Source organism: Entelurus aequoreus, linkage group LG23 (assembly GCF_033978785.1).
Source record: "Entelurus aequoreus isolate RoL-2023_Sb linkage group LG23, RoL_Eaeq_v1.1, whole genome shotgun sequence".
Lineage (NCBI taxonomy): Eukaryota > Metazoa > Chordata > Actinopteri > Syngnathiformes > Syngnathidae > Entelurus > Entelurus aequoreus.
This window is the reverse complement of record NC_084753.1, coordinates 5,193,271-5,212,790: the sequence shown is the minus strand read 5'-3', so window position 1 is coordinate 5,212,790 and position 19,520 is coordinate 5,193,271. Positions and strand designations below refer to the sequence as shown.

The window sequence follows — 19,520 nt, the reverse complement described above, 5'->3', positions numbered from 1 at the left end:
CTAACTCCACTGGAGTGACCTCACTGTCAGGATGTAGATTGGAAGTGTGCCTAAAAGTCAAGGTTTATTCCAGACAGACATATCAAACAATGTAATGTGAAGGGACATTATCTGTTTAGTGTAATGGGAATACCAGCACTCTGGCTTCTTAAAGTGTCTTCCATTGCATTAAAAGAAGGGCAAAAACACTTTCAACGTCCAAGGAATCATCATGAACACGTAAACTCAGAGGAATGCACCTGTGAAAGTCATAAGAACTCACTTGGAATATCTGCTTTTTCTTTTGTTTCCGTCTGCAGTTCAGCAAGTCGTCATTCCCAGAAGCGGGAACCGCAGCACCGACTCCCAGCGTCGGAAACGTCGCGCCCTCGGACCTGTCCTTCTTCGACGCCTTCGCTCCTGCATCGACGCAAAACCAGGTCATTCCGTCAGTATAATCGTTGTGCTTTTGTAACGGTGCTCGACAACGAGCCAAAATGGCTTCCATTCGGACGAAGACTTCCTGTCCTTTATATGCAGCAGCATCATCAACAAACAAGCATGCATTTCCGCCCACAGCGCCAGTCAAGCAAAGCCTAGAAAATTAAGACAATTGGATGAGGTTACACACAACGCGGAAGATAAAAGATGCAGTTGTGAAACCCTTTTCGCAGCTTGATGCAGAAGTGAGAGCCTCCATTGTCACATGTGTCCATTTTAGTGCTCGTAAAGTAGAAACCGAGAGGAAATGAGCTGTCCAGGAAGTGAGTGTACTGCTGCATCAGTAGAAATCTGGGCATAGAACGCAACCAAGTGGAGATGTGTTCAATCAACATCCCTCTTGCACACACACACACACGCACACACACACTCTCTCTTGTTGTTGCTACCTTCTTGAGACCTCCGAATAATGCCTACCTTTTTAGGACCACCCTTTCTAGATATATAAAGATTTGTATTTACAACATTAATAATATATACATACTATGCAAATATAAATAAACTTGTGAAAAATGAGTTGGAATTTCACAAGAAAAAGGTCACAATTTCACGAGAAAAACTTGGAATTTTGGCAGTATTATAATAAAAGTCGTAAATTTACTCAACGCAAGTCAAAATGTTACAAGAAAAACCGAACATTTGTGCAATGTTATGATAGAAGTAGGAATTTTATTTAAGAACAGTCGCAATTTTATGAAAAGAGTTGTAACTTTACTCGACAAAAGTCACAATTTTATAAGAAAACTTTAAAGTTTTGGCAATATTATAATAATAATCGTAATTTTACAAGAACAACAAAAAAATTGGCAATACTGTGATAAAAGTCAGCATTTTATATGACATTTGTCACCATTTTGCATTAAAACATAATTGTACATGAAAAAGTAATAATTTTACGAGAAAATATTGCAATATTACAGAAGCAGAAAGAACATGAGAAATTCTTCCCAATTTTATAAGAAAAAAGTCGACACATTGTGAGAAAAAGACTGCTTGAAGTTAATTTATTTTTTTGAATTTTTTGTTTTTTAATTGGTTTTTAATCTTTATTATTTGCTTCAAGTTATTACAGTATGTCTCTATATACATATTTGTTTTATTAATTTTGGCCAAAGGGGGCGCATTTCAATTTCTTACACATACTTGTTATTTCATACGTTGACCAGAGGGGGAGCACTTCAAATTTTTACACACACTTGTTATTTCATATGTTGACCAGAGGGGGAGCACTTTTAAAAGCGACACACAGTCAATTTGAAAAATCCCTCCTTTTTGGGACCACCCTCATTTCGATAGATTTCACCAGCAGGGGTGCAAATGAGACATTCTCTAGTAGATGCAATGTTATTGGGACCATGATTTATGTCATCACTTGTTCACACCTCCTCATATGGAAGCTACTTTTCCTTGTTGATGTCTCAAGAAGGGTTTAAATACAAGAACACACACACACACACACACACACCCACCCCTTATTCAGCATTCCTTTATCATCACTCACCTGCTTGGCTTTGACATCACCTTTTCTCCCCCCCCCTCCTCAAGGTGGATGCTAGGGGCTTGAGTCCCCAGCCCGACACCCCTGACACCCCAGTTTCCCCCTACCTCGCGTCCCCCGATGAGGTAACCGCCACCCGGTGTGGTGGGCGAGGCCAACCTGCCATAAGCCCTTCCCTATTAAAACCCGTCCATGCCCTCCTCCTCTCTGATTGTTTACCTCTGGCCTCCCATTGCCTGCAGAACGCATGATCTCACCCCTGCAGTTGAACTCAAACATACTTTGAAATATATCCCAGAGATTACCAATCACCATCAACACACTTATTTGGATTACCGTATTTTTCAGATTATAAGGTGCATTTAATATCCTTTCATTTTCTCAAAAATCGACGGTGCGCCTTAAACGTGTCTTATTTCTGGTTGTGGGACATTGTGTAATGATAAGTGTGACCAGTAGATGGCAGTCACACATAAGAGACGTGTGGACTGCAGGTTGATGCCTCTAGTTCGGGGGTCGGCAACCCGCGGCTCTAGAGCCGCATGCGGCTCTTTAGCGTCGCCCTAGTGGCTCTCTGGAGATTTTTCAAAAATGTATGAAGAATGGAAAAAGATGAGGGGAAAAAAATCTATTTTTTTGTTTTAGTATGGTTTCTGTAGGAGGACAAACATGACACAAACCTCCCTAATTGTTATAAAGCACACTGTTTATATTAAACATGCTTCACTGATTCGAGTATTTGGTGAGCGCCGTTTTGTCCTACTTATTTTGGCGGTCCTTGAATTTGATTGATTGATTGAGACTTTTATTAGTAGGTTGCACAGTGAAGTACATATTCCGTACAATTGACCACTAAATGGTAACACCCGAATAAGTTTTTCAACTTGTTTAAGTCGGGGTCCACTTAAATTGATTCATGATACAGATATATACTATCATATATACTATCATCATAATACAGTCATCACACAAGATAATCACATTGAATTATTTACACTCACCGTATAGTTTGTTTACATGTATTGATTGATATAACTTTCTCCGACTTTCTAGGACGTGTTTTATGCCACTTTTTCTGTCTCATTTTGTCCACCACACTTTTAACGTTGTGCATGAATGCACAAAGGTGAGTTTTGTTGATGTTATTGACTTGTGTGGAGTGCTAATCAGACATATTTGGTCACTGCATGACTGCAAGCTAATCGATGCTAACATGCTATTTAGGCTAGCGATGTGTACATATTGCATCATTATGCCTCATTTGTAGCTATATTTGAGCTAATTTAGTTTCCTTTAAGTCCTCTTAATTACATTTATATCTCATGACACATGTAATATGGCTTTTAATTTTTTGCGGCTCCAGACAGATTTGTTTTTGTATTTTTGGTCCAATATGGCTCTTTCAACATTTTGGGTTGCCGACCCCTGCTCTAGTTCAATAAGTCAAACATTTTCATTAAGAATATAGAACATTACACACGGTGCACGGTCGTCTTGGTCATTCCTGAGCGAGCAATAGAACCGATGTTGTGGTAGCGGCAAGGAGCAATTAATACCACTGATGACTTTATTGTAAAAAAAAAACAAAAAATGCGAACCACTTACATATTTCAATAGCTACTGCAATCTTGTGTAATTATTATTAAAAATAAATGGAAGTTGCCTACAGCCAGAGTTCACAATGCTTTTTGAGCCAATGCTAATTACAGGAGAATCATTTGTAGCATTTACAGTGTTAATAGCTTTGTTATTGGTTATATTTGCACCGTAGAAGATAAATATGTGCCATGTTGCATGCCGAGGTCAGCAAAGTAATGGAGTGCATGCTTTGCGCACCTAAATGATTTTAAATGCCTGGTCTTGGTAAGCATGTGTACTCATTTCAATCCACAGCAACAGTCTTCACGTACTCACATGTGTTTCTGTGTCTCCAGGCCAGCAATGGAAACGATCCCTGGTCAGGGTGGAACGCCGACCCCTCGGGGGGAGCCGCCAACAACTGGGCATCCAACCCAGAGGGCACCCAGACCGGCAAGATGGCCGCCGCGGACTCCTGGGGAGGCTCTGCCCCTCAGGGACACCCTCAGGCTTACCAGGGTCCTGGTGAGTAGTCAGACACAAACGTTATTCATCTGCAGCTGCGTGGAGTCTCAGCCAGCTGCTGTTGCGCACTAGTCAGGACTCCGTGTTGTTGTTTGGCCAGACAGTGGAAAAAGAAGTCAGCCGCACACATGAGTCAAGCAGACACAATTTCTCCTGACCTCATTTTGCTTTTGAAATTCTCCATTTGTTTTTCTTAAATGAACAGACTTTTTTTTCTTCTTCCATGTCTCTCTCTTTCCAAAGACATCTACCCGTATCCTTACCTTATTGATTACACAGGTACACCGTGCACGTGCCCTTATATTAACCCTTGTGTGGTGTTCGGGTCTGTGGGACCCCTTTTCATTTTTTATTAAAAGAAAAACAATACCATTAATTAATTTTTCAAACTGAGACTCACTGATTTTGGCTCATTTTCTGTGAAGAACATATATCAGAATACATATTTAATGACCACACACCATACACCCCCCCTACACATTTCTATTACATATAATATGTCCGGGTCCACTGGACCCGGGGCTAATAGAAGTGTGGAAATTGATGTTCTGTGTAACACACACACACATACTGGTTATCATTTGGAATGGGGACCAAGTGTTTGATCATGGCTTGTGGGGACCACCCTTTCTACAGGTTGTGGAGGCATAAAAAGGTGAAATGGCCACTGCCCAGTTAGCTCACACATGTCTTTAAATCTCTGGATTGATGAAGTAATGTGCTGATCATTCTTACTGGGGACCCTGGGGGAAAAAGAGTTAATATGGTTCATGGGGACCACATTTAAATCATTTTGCATAATTCACACACACACATTAGTACGTGCCTACTGAGGACCATTTATAAATTAAAAAAACGTGAATAAACATCTTCGTTGACGTTTTTAAAGGTATTCTGAGCTTTTTTTCCGGTCACTCACTCACTCAAACAACTTCTTCCGTAGCCAGTCAGAGCTTTTTTTCCGGTCACTCACACACACCAGCTGTGGCACAAAAAAATAATTTCTGCTCTTTAGAAACGCAAATAAACATCTTCATTGACCTTTTTAAAAGGTATTCAGAGCTTTTTTCCCGGTCACTCACTCAAACACCAAACAACTTCTCCCGTAGCCGGTCAGAGCTTTTCTTCCGGTCACTCACCCACTCACACACACCAGCTGTGGCACAAAAAAATAATTTCTGCTCTTTAGAAAGGCACATAAACATCTTCATTGACCTTTTTAAAAGGTATTCAGAGATTTTTTTCCAGTCACTCACTCACTCACTCAAACACCTCCCGAATCCAGTCAGAGCTTTTCTTCCGGTCACTCACCCACTCACACACACCAGCTGTGGCACAAAAAATAATTTTTGCTCTTTAGAAAGGCACATAAACATCTTCATTGACCTTTTTAAAAAGGTATTCAGAGCTTTTTTTCTGGTCACTCACTCACTCAAACACCAAACAAATTCTCCCGTAGCCAGTAAGAGCTTTTTTTTCCCGGTCACTCACTCACACACACCAGCTGGGGTACAAAAAATAATTTCTGCTCTTTAGAAACGCTCATAAACATCTTCATTGACCTTTTTAAAAGGTATTCAGAGCTTTTTTTCCAGTCACTCACTCACTCAAACACCTTCTCCCGTAGCCAGTCAAAGCTTTTTTTCCGGTCACTCACTCACTCACACACACCAGCTGTGGCACAAAAAAATAATTTCTGCTCTTAGAAACGCAAATAAACATCTTCATTGACCTTTTCAAAAGGTATTTAGAGCTTTTTTTCCGGTCACTCACTCACTCACACACACCAGATGTGGCACAAAAAAATCATTTCTGCTCTTAGAAACGCAAATAAACATCTTCATTGACCTTTTCAAAAGGTATTTAGAGCTTTTTTTCCGGTCACTCACTCACTCACTCACTCAAACACCAAACAACTTCTCCTATAGCCGGTCAGAGCTTTTCTTCCGGTCACTCACCCACTCACACACACCAGCTGTGGCACAAACAATAATTTCTGCTCTTTAGAAACGTGAATAAACATCTTCATTGACCTTTTTAAACAGGTATTCAGAGCTTTTTTTCCGGTCACTCACTCACTCACTCACTCAAACACCTTCTCCCGTAGCCAGTCAGAGCTTTTCTTCCGGTCACTCACACACACCAGCTGTGCCACAAAAAAATAATTTCTGCTCTTTAGAAAGGCACATAAACATCTTCATTGACCTTTTTAAAGGTATATATATCGATCTTTATGCTACAGAAGCTGTAATATGTCATTCATGACAATATTGTATGTTTTATGTACATCCATATTTAAATGTTAGATTAATTGTTGAAGGTGGAGAGTTAAACTATTCAGCTAAGTTGGCAAAAAAAACCCTGTTTTGACTAATTTAGCTAAGATTTTTTTCTTTGTTGAGTGTTTGTGTGCTATAACACGCATCTGAGAAGGTCCTTCTATTGTAGACATGTTGAACACGGCTCATACGCATGATTTTTGTTGTCTTTACCTCAGGGGCCGCCGACGACGACGAGTGGGACGACGAGTGGGACGACATGAAGTCCACCGGGGGCTACGCAGAGTCCGAATCTGGAGATGCCGCGGCCATGCAGCGAGGCGGAGCTCACGCGTCCATGAAACTCAAGTAAGGGTTCCTACGCAGAGAACATCATTAGTGTACAAAACCCCAAACCAGTGAAGTTGGCACCTTGTGTAAATGATAAATAAAAACAGAATACAATGATTTGCAAATCCTTTTCAACTCATATTCAATTGAATAGACTGCAAATACAAGATATTTAATGCTGGAACTGAGAAACTTCTTTTTTTTTTGCAAATAATCATTAACTTAGAATTTAATGGCAGCAACACATTGCAGAAAAGTTGGCAGAGGGGCATTTTTACCACTGTGTATAACACTTAGTAAACATTTGGGAAATGAGGAGACCAATTTTTTAAGCTTTTCAGGTGGAATTCCTGAAATTTCAGTGTTCCTGAGCCCATGTGGTGATATCCTTTACACACTGATGTCGCTTTTTGGTGCAGTACCGCCTGAGGGATCGAAGGTCCGTAATATCATTGCTTACGTGCAGTGATTTCTCCAGATTCTCTGAACCTTTTGAAGATATTACAGACCACAGATGGTGAAATCCCTAAATTCCTTGCAATAGCTGGTTGACAAATGTTGTTCTTAAACTGTTCAACAATTTGCTCACGCATTTGTTGACAAAGTGGTGACCCTCGCCCCATCCTTGTTTGTGAATGACTGAGCATTTCATGGAATCTACTTTTATACCCAATCATGGCACCCACCTGTTCCCAATTTGCCTGTTCACCTGTGGGATGTTCCAAATAAGTGTTTGATGAGCATTCCTCAACTTTATCAGTCTTTTTTGCCACTTGTGCCAGCTTTTTTGAAACATGTTGCTGGCATCAAATTCCAAATGAGGTAATATTTGCAAAAAAATAACGTTTACCAGTTAGAACGTTAAGTATCTTGTCTTTGCAGTCTATTTAATTGAATATAGGTTGAAAAAGATTTGTAAATCATTGTTTTCTGTTTTTACTTACGATTTACACAACGTGTCAACTTTACTGGTTTTGGGTTTTGTATGTAAGACTGAACGAGAAAAATACACATAATAATTGGAGGCTGCCTGTGGCGTACGTGTTGGTCGTCTACGGCAGAGTTTTTCAACCTTTTTTGAGCCAAGGCACATTTTTTGCGTTAAAAAAATGCGGAGGCACACCACCAGCAGAAATCATTAAAAAACGAAACTCAGTTGACAAAAAAAGTCGCAATTGTTGTATATGACTTTAAAGCATAACCAAGCATGCATCACTATAGCTCTTGTCTCAAAGTAGGTGTACTGTCACCACCTGTCACATCACACCCTGACTTATTTGGAGTTTTTTGCTGTTTTTATGAGTGTAGTGTTTTAGTTCTTGTCTTGCGCTCCTATTTTTTTTGTATTTTCCTGTAGCAGTTTCATGTCTTCCTTTGAGCGATATTTCCCGCATCTACTTTGTTTTAGCAATCAAGAATATTTCAGTTGTTTTTATCCTTCTTTGTGGGGACATTGTTGATTGTCATGTCATGTTCGGATGTACATTGTGGATGCCGTCTTTGCTCCACAGTAAGTCTTTGCTGTCGTCCAGCATTCTGTTTTTGTTTACTTTGTAGCCAGTTCAGTTTTAGTTTTGTTTTCCATAGCCATCCCTAAGCTTCAATGCCTTTTTTAGGGGCACTCACCTTTTGTTTATTTTTGGTTTATGACGTTTACAAAGCAATTAGCTACCTGCTGCCACCTACTGATATGGAAGAGTATTACATGGTTACTGCCGAGCTCTAGACAGCACCGACACTCAACGGCACTTTATTTGCAGATTATAATTACTGGTTTGCATAAAATATTTTTAACCCAAATAGGTGAAATTACATACTGGTAATGTCCCACAGCCCACCAGAATGTATCTCACGGCACAGTGGTTGAAAAACACTGGTCAGGGGCCATCTGACAATTGTTTCCCCTCCACTTTCAGATTTCCAGGGTTCTCAAAGTCTGGTCCTGAGCTGTACCTCCTTTGCAAGCAGATCGCAAAGGGTAAAGAAAAGCTACCGATCTATGTAAGTTGTTTTATTTGCAGGATGTCAATTGTTTTTTTCGTGCAGTTTGCTGAGTGCTGACTTGGTGCATGTTCCTGGCTGTAATATTTTGCACATGACAAAAACACAGTGATAAAGGATGTCACTCAAAACTAAGCGTAAGGATGGGTACGTTTCACAGTTGAATCAATACGGTACTGATTCCCGTTACTTTGGAATCGATACCGGTACTCATCTGTACCAATTTTTGGTGTGCGTTCAAATCTGTTAATTAATGTTAATTGTTTAAAAAAACAAAAATTGTTTTAAATTTAACACTGAGCTGAGCTGTCTAGTTGTTATATCTTTTTTATTTTATTATTATGATTTTTTTTATCTATGTGTCATTTGCAAGTATTATATGGTAAACTTTGCATGCAGTTTCAATTCCAAGACGTTAGATGGCAGTAGTGTTTAGACTACCTGGTGTGGCCATAGCCAGGAAGTTGTCTTTGCCATTTCGCCATCAGTGTGTGAATGGATGAATGTGGAAATAGTGTCAAAGCGCTTTGAGTTCCTTAAAAAAAAGGTAGAAAAGCGCTATAGAAGTATAACCCATTTACCATTTAGTTTTCTTTTGTTGAACCCTACAAAGGATGGTTATGACTCTTTGGGCGCCTAATTATTTGATCCGATTCCAATACCTGGTGTGACGGTTCGATTCCGGATCGGTTCTTAATTCAACACGATTCTAGATTGAAACTGATTGTCGCAATGTATTATTTGGTAGAATAGTCATAATGAAACTTTTTTTAAAAACAGGTCACAGGTTAGAAAACCTCCTTCTGCTTGCATTAAAAATAATAAAAACCTCTTAAAATATATTCTAAAAATAAATTAAACATTTAAATTTTTGAAAATTGTAAATCGAGTTTTTTTGTGCACCCCTACTACAAAGTGTACAAACTTAACTATTGTACTTATTACACACCTGCATGCATTTTAGTTTTAACTACTACATTTGGAGGCGTTTAAAATGGTCACGTAAAATTGCTAATGCTAATCTTTAGCATGTCTATGGCAGATCCAATAATAATAATAAGTAGAGATGTCCGATAATGGCTTTTTTGCCGATATTCCGATATTGTCCCACTTTTAATTACTGATTCCGATATCAACCGATACCGATATATACAGTCGTGGAATTAACACATTATTATGCCTAATTTTGTTGTGATGCCCCGCTGGATGCATTAAACAATGTAACAAGGTTTTCCAAAATAAATCAACTCAAGTTATGGAACAAAAAATGCCAACATGGCACTGCCATATTTATTATTGAAGTCACAAAGTGCATTATTTCTTTTAACATGCCTCAAAACAGCAGCTTGGAATTTGGGACATGCTCTCCCTGAGAGAGCATGAGGAGGTTGAGGTGGGCGGGGGGTGTATATTGTAGCGTCCCGGAAGAGTTAGTGCTGCAAGGGGTTCTGGGTATTTGTTCTGTTGTGTTACGGTGCGGATGTTCTCCCAAAATGTGTTTGTCATTCTTGTTTGGTGTGGGTTCACAGTGTGGCGCATATTTGTAACAGTGTTAAAGTTGTTTATACGTCCACCCTCAGTGTGACCTGTATGGCTGTTGACCAAGTATGCCTTGCATTCACTTGTGTGTGTGAAAAGCCGTAGATATTATGTGACTGGGCCGGCACGCAAAGGCAGTGCCTTTAAGGTTAATTGGCGCTCTGTACTTCTCCCTACGTCCGTGTACACAGCGGCCTTTTAAAAAGTCGTACATTTTACTTATTGAAACCTATACCGATAATTTCCGATATTACATTTTAAAGCATTTACATATCGACAGTCCGATATTATCGGCCATCCCTAATAATAAGCATCAAGTTGGCCCATTTTGAAAAATGTACTTTTGAGCGCCTTCTTCTTGCTTTGTTGGCATGGAAACATGCAACATTACATAGAGGCAGTCCAGCTTAGTCCGCTCTTTTAAGTGCTTGACCGCTGGTTTTCCGGCCAAGTGCTTGCAACCGTACGAGATGTCACGTGCAACATCGAAATATAGCATCGTTTGATTTGACGTAATCCTATAAAATTATCGAATTTGAGTCTTATCTTTATTGTTCTTCGCAACTTTTGTTTGATTCCCAGATGGGAGAAGTGGGTCCGGTGTGGCTTTATCCAGAATCACAGCTGGACTGTGTGGTCGCTGATCCCAAGAAAGGCTCAAAGCTGTACGGCCTCAAGAGCTACATCGAGTACCAAATCACGCCAAACGTAAGCAGCCCTGTCCCTGCGTCGTTTACTCACCCGCCAGCTGTGGCGTAACTCCCCGGCTTGTGGTTCCAGACCACAAACCGCCCTGTCAATCACAGATACAAGCACTTTGATTGGCTCTATGAGAGGCTGCTGGACAAATTTGGCTCCGCCATCCCCATCCCCTCCTTACCAGACAAGCAGGTGACAGGTGAGCGCGGGACTCTTCTTCACAGTGACTGTACAGGCCGACCAAGATGAGCACCGCACCTTCGTTTTCCTTGCCAGGGCGCTTTGAGGAAGAGTTCATTAAGATGCGAATGGAGCGGCTGCAGGGCTGGATGAGCAGGATGTGCAGGCACCCCGTCCTTTCCTGCAGCGAAGTCTTCCAGCTGTTCCTCACGTATAAGGACGAGAAGGTACGCCGTGTCTCGCAATCTCGCCGAAAGTGCCAACATGCTAATATTTCAAACGGTGCAGGACTGGAAAACGGGGAAGAGAAAAGCAGAGAAGGATGAGACGGTGGGAGTGATGATCTTCACCACCATAGAGCCGGAAGCTGCAGACTTGGACCCTATAGAAGTGTGAGTTGGATGGACTCCCTTTTTTTTTTTTTTTGCAAACACCAAGAAAGCAGCACCAAGGTGACACGAACACTCCCCCGTTATGATTGTTTACCAACAGAGAGCAGAAATGCGATCAGTTCAGCAGGTTTACCAAGGCGATGGACGACGGCGTGAAGGAAATCCTCACAGTGGGACATGAGCACTGGAAGAGATGCACGGGACGTATGTTGTCTTTTCTTACATTTACCTTTATTTATTGCATTTCTTTCCCAGCGTAACACAATGCCTCTTCATTCAGCTCTGCCAAAGGAATATCAGCGGATTGGTAAAGCCTTCCAAAACCTTTCCTTAGTGTTCACCAGCAGTGGATATCAAGGTATAGTCTGGAAATACTGCACTTTGTTAGTAGCAAATGGCTTTTTTGATTGATTGATTGATTGAAACTTTTATTAGTACCGTATTTTTCGGACTATAAGTCGCAGTTTTTTTCATAGTTTGGCCGGGGGTGCGACTTATACTCAGGAGCGACTTATGTGTGAAATTATTAACACATTAGCGTAAACTATCAAATAATATTATTTAGCTCATTCACGTAAGAGACTAGACGTATAAGATTAGGAGTGACATATTGTTTGGTAAACATATAGCATGTTCTATATGATATAGTTATTTGAATGACTCTTACCATAATATGTTACGTTAACATACCAGGCACCTTCTCAGTTGGTTATTTATGCCTCATATAACGTACACTTATTCAGCCTGTTGTTCACTATTCTTTATTTATTTTAAATTGCCTTTCAAATGTCTATTCTTGGTGTTGGCTTTTATCAAATACATTTCCCCAAAAAATGCTAATTATACTCCAGTGCGACTTATATATGTTTTTTCCCTTCCTTATTATGCATTTTCGGCCGGTGCGACTTATACTCCGGAGCGACTTATACTCCGAAAAATACGGTAGATTGCACAGTACAGTACATATTCCGTACAATTGACTACTAAATAGTAACACACGAATGCGTTTTTTAACTTGTTTAAAGGCCTACTGAAATGAATTTTTTTTATTCAAACGGGGATAGCAGATCCATTCTATGTGTCATACTTGATCATTCGTGATATTGTAGAGAACATCGACGATAAAGTTCGCAACTTTTGGTCGCTGATAAAAAAAAGCCTTGCCTGTACCGGAAGTAGCGTGACGTCGCAGGTTGAAAGGCTCCTCACATTTTCCCATTGTTTACACCAGCAGCGAGAGCGATTCGGACTGAGAAAGCGACGATTACCCCATTAATTTGAGCCAGGATGAAAGATTTGTGGATGAGGAACGTGAAAGTGAAGGACTAGAGTGCAGTGCAGGACGCATCTTTTTTCGCTCTGACCGTAACTTAGGTACAAGCTGGCTCATTGGATTCCACACTCTCTCCTTTTTCTATTGTGGATCACGGATTTGTATTTTAAACCACCTCGGATACTATATCCTCTTGAAAATGAGAGTCGAGAACGCAAAATGGACATTCACAGTGACTTTTATCTCCATGACAATACATCGGCGAAGCACTTTACCTACGGAGCTAACGTGATAGCATCGGGCTTAACTGCAGATAGAAACAAAAGAAATAAACCCCTGACTGGAAGGATAGACAGAAAATCAACAATACTATTAAACCATGGACATGTAACTACACGGTTAATGCTTTCCAGCCTGGCGAAGCTTAACAATGCTGTTGCTAACAACGCCACAGAGCTATGCTAAAAACGTTAGCTATCCACCTACGCCAGCCAGCCCTCATCTGCTCATCAACACCCGTGCTCACCTGCGTTCCAGCGATCGACGGAGCGACGAAGGACTTCACCCGATCATCAATGCGGTCGGCGGCTAGCGTCGGCTAGCGCGTCTGCTATCCAAATCAAAGTCCTACAGCTTTCTTCTCTGCAGTCTTCATTGTTCATTAAACAAATTGCAAAAGATTCACCAACACAGATGTCCAGAATACTGTGGAATTTTGAGATGAAAACAGAGCTTTTTGTATTGGATACAATGGTGTCCGAATACTTCCGTTTCAACCATTGACGTCACGCGCATACGTCATCATACATAGACGTTTTCAACCGGAAGTTTCCCGGGAAATTTAAAATGTCACTTTATAAGTTAACCCGGCCGTATTGGCATGTGTTGCAATGTTAAGATTTCATCATTGATATATAAACTATCAGACTGCGTGGTCGCTAGTAGTGGCTTTCAGTAGGCCTTTAAATTGGGGTCCACATGAATCAATTCATGGCTAAAATGTACCGCATTTTCCGCACTATAAGGCGCACACCTTCAATGAATGGCCTATTTTAAAACTTTGTTCATATATAAGGCGCACCGCAATATAAGGCGCATAGAATAGACGCTACAGTAGAGTCAGTGACATGGTATCTCGTTTATCTTTTAACAACATGTAGTGCAACATTTATATCACATACACTGCAAAAACTGAAATCTAAGTAAATGAAATATCTCAAATAAGGCTGATATTTGCTTATTTTCTGTCTGATAAGATAATTTTTCTCACTAAGCAGATTTTATGTTAGAGTGTTTTACTTGTTTTAAGTGTTTTGGTCCTAAATGATCTCAGTAAGATATTACAGCTTGTTGCTGAGATTTGATGACCTATATTGAGTAAAACATGCTTGAAACTAGAATATCAACTGTTGCAAAGCTGTGTCATCAACACTCACAAGTATAAAACTACTTTTTTAAAGTCATCATTTCTTACTTCAAGCATGAAAAAAAAAATCATGATGCCGAGCGCATATCATTATGTCAAGATAATGGCACTAGCATTTACTTCATTTAAGAATATTTTTCAACATATTGAGCAAAAAGGTCTCTTTTTTTTCTCTACCAAGAAAAGTGCACTTGTTATTAGTGAGAATATACTTATTTTAAGCTATTTTTGGGTTCATTGAGGTTAGCTAATTTGACTTGTTTTGGAAAGTCTTGACAAGCCAAATTTTCTTGTTCTATTGGCAGATAATTTTGCTTCGTTCAAATAAAATACCCCTCATTTTTGTATTTTTTTTTTCTTGTTTTTGAAGTGACTTTTTGCAGTGTGGTAACACCCGAATAAGTTTTTTAACGACATGAAGTGAATCAATTCATGGCTAAAATGTAATGAATCCATTTAAATTACCTTTATTTTTCTCCGCTAAAAGTGCACATGTGGAGTTTTTTTGTTTTTTTTTAAATTAAAGGGGCTGTTTGCAACAAATCTAACTTCAATGTTCAGTGTTATATTCTTCCAGGACGTAATGACGTAACACAGGTGTTGTTGGCTAATAATAGCAATTTGGATGGTTAGCATTAGCTGTCATTGAATTTATATTCTATCATCACAACAACATGACTGCAAATTGTTCGTTGCTTCTCTTTGACTGCTTTTGTATGTGTGCACTCGCTCCATTGCGCGTACGTGTTGACGACACAGGGTGAGTGATCGGCGACCGCCGTAAACACCAAACATTTTATTGGGGCAAGAAATTTTTTTTATTACCATACATAAACTTAGGGATTGTTAAAAATATAGACAATTTAAAACAAATGTGTGCAAATGGTAACATAAGATAGCCAATGGTGTTTCTTTGAAAAATGGAACTGAGCAAGCTGCAAACAGCCCCTTTAATTATTGTTTTTAATTCTCTTTAATCTATTATCTTCCAATAAGTGCATTTTTTAAATGAATTATTAATCAATATTAATTAATAACAAACATCCCTCTCAATTTTTTTTAAATATATATCTTAAAATTATTATAATGTATTTATTTGTTCCCCCAGTAAGTGCATATACAGTACAGGCCAAAAGTTGTTTATTCTCATGACTACCGTATTTTTCGGAGTATAAGTCGCACCGGAGTATAAGTCGCACAGGCCGAAAATACACAATAAAGAAGGAAAAAAACATATATAAGTCGCACTGGAGTATAAGTCACATTTTTTGGGGAAATGTATTTGATAAAAGCCAACACCAAGAATAGAGGCAATTTAAAATAAATAAAGAATAGTGAACAACAGGCTGAATAAGTGTACGTTATATGAGGCATAAATAACCAACTGGTATGTTAACGTAACATATTATGGTAAGAGTCATTCAAATAACTATAACATATAGAACATGCTATACGTTTACCAAACAATCTGTCACTCCTAATCGCTAAATCCCATGAAATCTTATACGTCTAGTCTCTTACGTGAATGAGATAAATAATATTAGTTGACATTTTACGCTAATGTGTTAATAATTTCACACATAAGTCGCTCCTGAGTATAAGTCGCACCCCCGGCCAAACTATGAAAAATACTGCGATTTATAATCCGAAAAATACGGTATTTATTTTTAACAAGAAAAATGTTTGGAAAGTATGATGAAATATTTGTTGCATTAATACAAAATATGTGTATTTTTTTTCGGTCAAAATGGAGATGGATAGAACAAATTAAGTACTTTATTGACACATTATTCCCCAGGCTTTCATGGGCCATCTAAAATGATGTGTCCCTTGAGTTTGACAGCTGTGTTCTATAGAATTTAAATTTAGGAATAGTCAGTGTGCAGCTTGTGATTGTGTAAATATAAAACTATTACAGATTAATGGCATTTCAATGGGGGAACATTTATTTGATATACAGTACAGGCCAAACGTTTGGACACACCTTCTCCTCATTCAATGTGTTTTCTTTATTTTCACGACTATTTACATTGTAGATTGTCACATCAAAACTATGAATGAACTTATGTACTTCACAAAAAAAATTGTTGAAAACACGTTTTATATTCTAGTTTCTTCAAAATAGCCACCTTTGTTCTGATTACTGCTTTGCACACTCTTGGCATTCTCTCCATGAGCTTCAAGCACACTTGTGAAGTGAAAACCATTTCAGGTGACTACCTCTTGAAGCTCATGGAGAGAATGCCAAGAGTGTGCAAAGCAATAATCAGAGCAAAGGGTGGCTATTTTGAAGAAACTCCGAATGCAGCTGAGATAGGCTCCAGCAACCCCGAAAGGGACAAGCGGTAGAAAATGGATAGAATATAAAACATGTTTTCAGTTATATCACCTTTTTTTGTGAAGTACATAACTCCATATGTGTTCATTCATAGTTTTGATGTGACAATCTACAATGTAAATAGTCATGAAAATAAAGAAAACACATTGAATGAGAAGGTGTGTCCAAACTTTTGGCCTGTACTGTACATTTAAAAATGTGATTTACTATTATTATTATTTTTGTATTACAGTGTAACCAATAGCTCTATTACACATTTTGTGATGTTACCGCCTTATTTAAAAATGGAATACATGTATTTTTTTCTTCAACATTTTACATGCAACACCCTTACGACAACATGAAAAATATGTTTTTCTAAATCTTTGCAAATAAATAAAAAAATAAAGAAATCCCAGACATATACCATTAGTATTCACAGCCTGCAGAAAATTGAGCACGCATCCTGTTTCCACTGGTGCTCACAGAGACGTTTCCACAGCTTCATTGTAAATGCAGATGATTGGACATGATATGGAAAGGCACACAGCTGTGTTTTTTTTGGTCACAGCATGAAAAATGTGTAACATTTTGAGGAAAAAGTGTCATTTTTTCATTCTGGAATAAGGCTGCAACAACACAATGTGGAAAAAGTGAAGCGCTATGATTACTTTCCGGATGCACTCTATTTAATTATTTGTCACAAAAGTTCTATTGAAATGGAAACTGTGTTGCACACATTGTTGCAGGCGCTTATCTACTAGAGCAGTGTTTTTCAACCACTGTGCCGCGTGAGATTATGTAATTTCACCTATTTGGGTTAAAAATATTTTTTGCAAAGCAGTAATTATAGTCTGCAAATGATGTGTTCTTGTTGAGTGTTGGTGCTGTCTAGAGCTCGGCAGAGTAACCGTGTAATACTCTTCCATATCAGTAGGTGGCAGCAGGTAGCTAATTGCTTTGTAGATGTCGGAAACAGCGGGAGGCAGTGTGCAGGTGTCTAATGCTTTAACCAAAAATAAACAAAAGGTGAGTGCCCCTAAGAAAAGGCATTCAAGCTTAGGGAAGGCTATGCAGAACGAAACTAAAACTGAACTGGCTACAAAGTAAACAAAAACAGAATGCTGGACGACAGCAAAGACTTACTGTGGAGCAAAGACGGCGGTCCACAATGTACATCCGAACATGACATGACAATCGACAATGTCCCCACAAAGAAGGATAAAAACAACTGAAATATTCTTGATTGCTAAAACAAAGTAGATGCGGGAAATATCGCTCAAAGGAAGACATGAAACTGCTACAGGAAATTACCAAAAAAAGAAAAAAAGCCACCAAAATAGGAGCACAAGACAAGAAGTAAAACACTACACACAGGAAAACAGCAAAACAGTCCAAATAAGTCAGGGTGTGATGTGACAGGTGGTGACAGTACACCTACTTTGAGACAAGAGCTATAGTGATGCATGCTTGGTTATGCTTTAAAGTCATATCCAACAATTGCGACGACGACTTTTTACTATCAACTGAGTTTTGTTTTTTAATTATTTCTGCTGGTGGTGTGCCTCCGCATTTTTTCAACGCAAAAAATGTGCCTTGGCTGAAAAAAGGTTGAAAAACACTGACATAGACTGCATCCAGCAGGGTATAACTAGGGATTGCTATGATAGGCTGTGACATACTGGCAAGTGTTCTAGTGCTCAAGTTTATTTCAGCTTGGCTACACATTCACACAGTATTTCACTAATTATTTAGTTTTTGTTATGTAGTACTTCAAAAAGATAACATGTTAATATCTCACCGATGCAGGCGAGTCAACCCTGACGGATGCCATGACGGCAGCGGGGAAGACCTACGAGGAGATAGCACAGTTAGTAGCGGAGCAGGTAAATATTATAATTTGGAGCACCATAAATATGTCATTTTGTTGTCAACGTTGTCTCACGTTCTGTCACGACGTCAGTGTTTGCGTTCATACAGTAGGAAGGGGAATCTAGGGCCGCATTCGTTGTGGTTTACCGGACACATGAAACGCGACGAATTGGGGGGGGTTGCACCTTAGCCGCCAGACGGCAGTAAAGTGTTGAGTGTCTTAAAATGTGTTTTGTGGCAATTCCAACTTTGGCCACAGCGTCAGTTGCTATGTAGAGTGGCGCTTTCCGTCATTTTTAGCAGACTGCATTGCAAAATGATTAACATCGAGGAAAGGGGCCACATGAATCCCTTCCCTCCTGTAAGTCGGACGACGGAGCATCACAAAAATGTACAGTACAGGCCAAAAGTTTGGACACACCTTCTCCTCATTCAATGCGTTTTCTTTATTTTCATGACTATTTACATTGTAGATTGTCACATCAAAACTATGAATGAACACATGTGGAGTTATGTACTTAACAAAATAAATAGTTGAAAACACGTTTTATATTCTAGTTTCTTCAAAATAGCCACCCTTTGCTCTGATTACTGCTTTGCACACTCTTGGCATTCTCTCCATGAGCTTCAAAAGTCACCTGAAAGGGTTTTCACTTCACAGGTGTCATAGTTTTGATGCCTTCAGTGACAATCTACAATGTAAATAGTCATGAAAATAAAGAAAACACATTGAAATGAGAATATGTTTTATATTCTAGTTTCTTCAAAATAGCCACCCTTTGCTCCGATTACTTTTTTTGCACACTCTTGGCATTCTCTGGATGAGCTTCAAGCACACCTGTGAAGTGAAAACCATTTCAGGTGACTTTTGAAGCTCATCGAGAGAATGTCAAGATTGTACGAAAGAGTAATGAGAGCAAAGAGTGGCTATTTTGAAGAAACTAGAATATAAAACATGTTTTCAGTTATTTCACCTTTTTTTGTTAAGTACATAACTCCACATGTGTTCATTCATAGTTTTGATGTGACAATCTACAATGTAAATAGTCATGAAAATTAAGAAAAACACATTAAAATGAGAAGGTGTGTCCAAACTTTTGGCCTGTACTGTATATCAGTGCGTTCTTATCA

At 39.1% G+C, this 19,520-nt stretch overlaps 2 protein-coding genes across 3 annotated transcripts in view; one reads left to right on the top strand and one right to left on the bottom strand.

The window, feature by feature from the left end:
• The window catches only part of moxd1l (monooxygenase, DBH-like 1, like), a 41,716-nt gene extending 41,241 nt beyond the window's left edge, over positions 1-475 (bottom strand). Inside the window, exon 1 of the mRNA XM_062034998.1 lies at positions 263-475. The gene's annotated coding sequence lies outside the window, so the exon portion shown is untranslated. The remainder of the gene's footprint in view (positions 1-262) is intronic.
• snx9b (sorting nexin 9b) overlaps positions 1-19,520 on the top strand; it is a 42,139-nt gene that overhangs the window by 15,470 nt on the left and 7,149 nt on the right. The window contains exons 4-15 of one of the 2 annotated variants that reach the window (XM_062034995.1): positions 300-419; positions 2,026-2,103; positions 3,913-4,081; positions 6,579-6,708; positions 8,607-8,691; positions 10,813-10,938; positions 11,011-11,128; positions 11,206-11,336; positions 11,398-11,501; positions 11,602-11,705; positions 11,782-11,859; positions 18,327-18,403. In XM_062034995.1, the coding sequence (XP_061890979.1) occupies positions 300-419; positions 2,026-2,103; positions 3,913-4,081; positions 6,579-6,708; positions 8,607-8,691; positions 10,813-10,938; positions 11,011-11,128; positions 11,206-11,336; positions 11,398-11,501; positions 11,602-11,705; positions 11,782-11,859; positions 18,327-18,403 (1,320 nt within the window). The remainder of the gene's footprint in view (positions 1-299; positions 420-2,025; positions 2,104-3,912; positions 4,082-6,578; positions 6,709-8,606; positions 8,692-10,812; positions 10,939-11,010; positions 11,129-11,205; positions 11,337-11,397; positions 11,502-11,601; positions 11,706-11,781; positions 11,860-18,326; positions 18,404-19,520) is intronic. The other variant, XM_062034996.1, reaches the window with a different exon arrangement.